Source organism: Trichechus manatus, unplaced genomic scaffold (assembly GCF_000243295.1).
Source record: "Trichechus manatus latirostris isolate Lorelei unplaced genomic scaffold, TriManLat1.0 scaffold00146, whole genome shotgun sequence".
Classification (NCBI taxonomy): domain Eukaryota; kingdom Metazoa; phylum Chordata; class Mammalia; order Sirenia; family Trichechidae; genus Trichechus; species Trichechus manatus.
In genome coordinates, this window is record NW_004444082.1 from 1782851 (window position 1) to 1785007 (window position 2157).

A 2157-nucleotide genomic window follows, 5' to 3' on the forward strand; every position below is an offset into this window, starting at 1 on the left:
GAGAGGGGAAGGCAGAGAGAGTTAGGAGCTGGTTGAATGTTCATGGGGAATCAGGGGCGGAGGGGAGGAGTGTGCTGTCGCAGAATGGGGTGAGCGGTTGGGGTCTCCTAACAATGTATGTTAAAAAAAAAAATTTCTGTATAGGAGACTAACTTGAAAGGGAAACTTCATTTAATTACATCAATAAAATATATATATGTATATATATATATCCACAAGTAAAGACACTGTCCTAAACGAACTGCTTCAGGAGAGCTAAGATGTACTGCCTAGTCGTCAGAATCAGCATGACACACTCTCCATGGTGATGTGGTCATGCTTCCCACAAACCATGACATAGCTGGGTGTTCTGCTCAGGACTTGGCATCAAGTAAGTCATATAACTACGTCAGAGGAGTCAAAATTTAGACTTAAATTTAACTAACTTGAGCACTGGAGTACATTCCTATCATTTATCCATTTACTTTAATGAAATTAAAGTGCTTTTTTTACTAATCAAGAAGTGTAAGAGACTTGACAGACTACTTTATAAATAGGAAATACCCGTTTTCAGTGGAGCAAGATAAATTCGTTGAGATTGACTTTCCATATTAATAACACGGAGGAAGTTAGGGTATAATAGTTAGATCTTGAATGTTTCCAAGGATTATTTAAAAGACAAATAAGCCTTTTCATAAGGATTTACTAATCTGTAGGCATGCAGTTTTAACCCTGAATATCTTCATAAACCAGATCATAATATTGTGGAAAATTCTCTAAATATCCAAAATATGAGGAAGGAGAAGATTCAGGAAACTAGAAAATATTTGGTATTCTTCAAGGAAAAGAGTGATTTCTTCCCAGTAGCTGGTATATTAAAAACAACAACAACCAAATCTGTTGCCATCAAGTCAATTTCAACTCACAGTGACCCTATAGGACAGAATATAACTGCTCTTTAGGATTCCCAAGGAGCAGCTGGTAGATTCCAACTGCCAGCCGTTTGGTTAGCAGCCAAAAGCTTAACCACTGCTCCAATTGGTATAGTACCTAAACTGAAACCTCATCAATATAGTCTTTACCAAGTAGTTGGAAATTTATGAAAATAGAATATTTAAGCCCATTTCCTTAAGGATCACCGGAAAAGTTTCCAAACAGTTATTTTGTTTGTTTTAATTCAAATAGCAGATTTAAATACCTGGGGATGAGGCCAGGAATACTGGAAGTGTAGCTAAATCACACAGTTATCAATGTGGCTGCCTTCATTTATGGCAATAGAACACCCACTGACCATTTCTTTATAATAAACATCAGTATTCAGGATATTCTCCAAAATCTATGTGCAGACACGTTCTCATACTTTTTGTTGTAAACATCAGCTCTCTATGATAATAGAATTCTGCAGCCCAGGCTAGACATAAAAGTAGAAGTCTAATGAATTTCTGTATTCAAAATGGTGGCTGAATTTTTTGGTTCTTCTTCCTTTACGGGGGAAGAAAAGTGTTCAATTGATAAAAGAGCCCCTTGTCCTCTAAAGTACAGGCAACTACCCAGAGACAGCTCGGCATAGCAACATTTGCCACGTGGATAGCGGGAAATCTCTGGCATTCCCTTGTACCAGCAGTCTGGACCCGCCTGCTGCCTGCCAAGGGTGACTGCGGGGTCCTCTTTCCAGGCGTTGCCTCTGCAGCCTCTGACCGGCCTTTCTTTCATTTACAGCTGTGTCTTCACCATCGTCCTTTACGATGAAAACAAACACGCTGAGCACATCGGTGCCTAATTCCTATTACCCAGGTAACAGATTTTTCCGTTGTCTCGTTCTTCTAACCCCTTAACAGTTGGGACCGCTCAGTGCTCACTTTGCCATCCATGGTGCTTTAGGAGCTTAACGTGTTTGGTATGTCGTAACCCAGTGCTTTCTGTGGCTTTCTACAGGGAATGGGGGGGAGCTTTTATCAACCATTTACTGTTCTTTCTCTTTTTACTTTCTCTGCATTGACCTGCTTATGATGTATGACAGATCCATTTGTGCCAACTGCAATTTTAGGTGAGAGCATTTCCCTTTATCACAGTTTATTGCAGGAGTAATTTAGAAGGTCGGTGGCCTCTCCGCAGGAGGCTGAAGTTTAATTCTGTGCGATGCAGGACTTGGTGGGGGAGGCGGGCCTGGGGGACGGG

The 2157-nt window shown here is 40.7% G+C and overlaps 1 protein-coding gene across 2 annotated transcripts in view; it reads left to right on the forward strand.

Moving 5' to 3' along the window:
* The window catches only part of PTPRM (protein tyrosine phosphatase receptor type M), a 746511-nt gene that overhangs the window by 565637 nt on the left and 178717 nt on the right, over positions 1–2157 (forward strand). Inside the window, exons 17-18 of one of the 2 annotated variants that reach the window (XM_004385786.3) lie at positions 1699–1773; positions 2000–2026. In XM_004385786.3, coding sequence (XP_004385843.1) covers positions 1699–1773; positions 2000–2026 — 102 coding nt within the window. The remainder of the gene's footprint in view (positions 1–1698; positions 1774–1999; positions 2027–2157) is intronic. The other variant, XM_012558215.1, reaches the window with a different exon arrangement.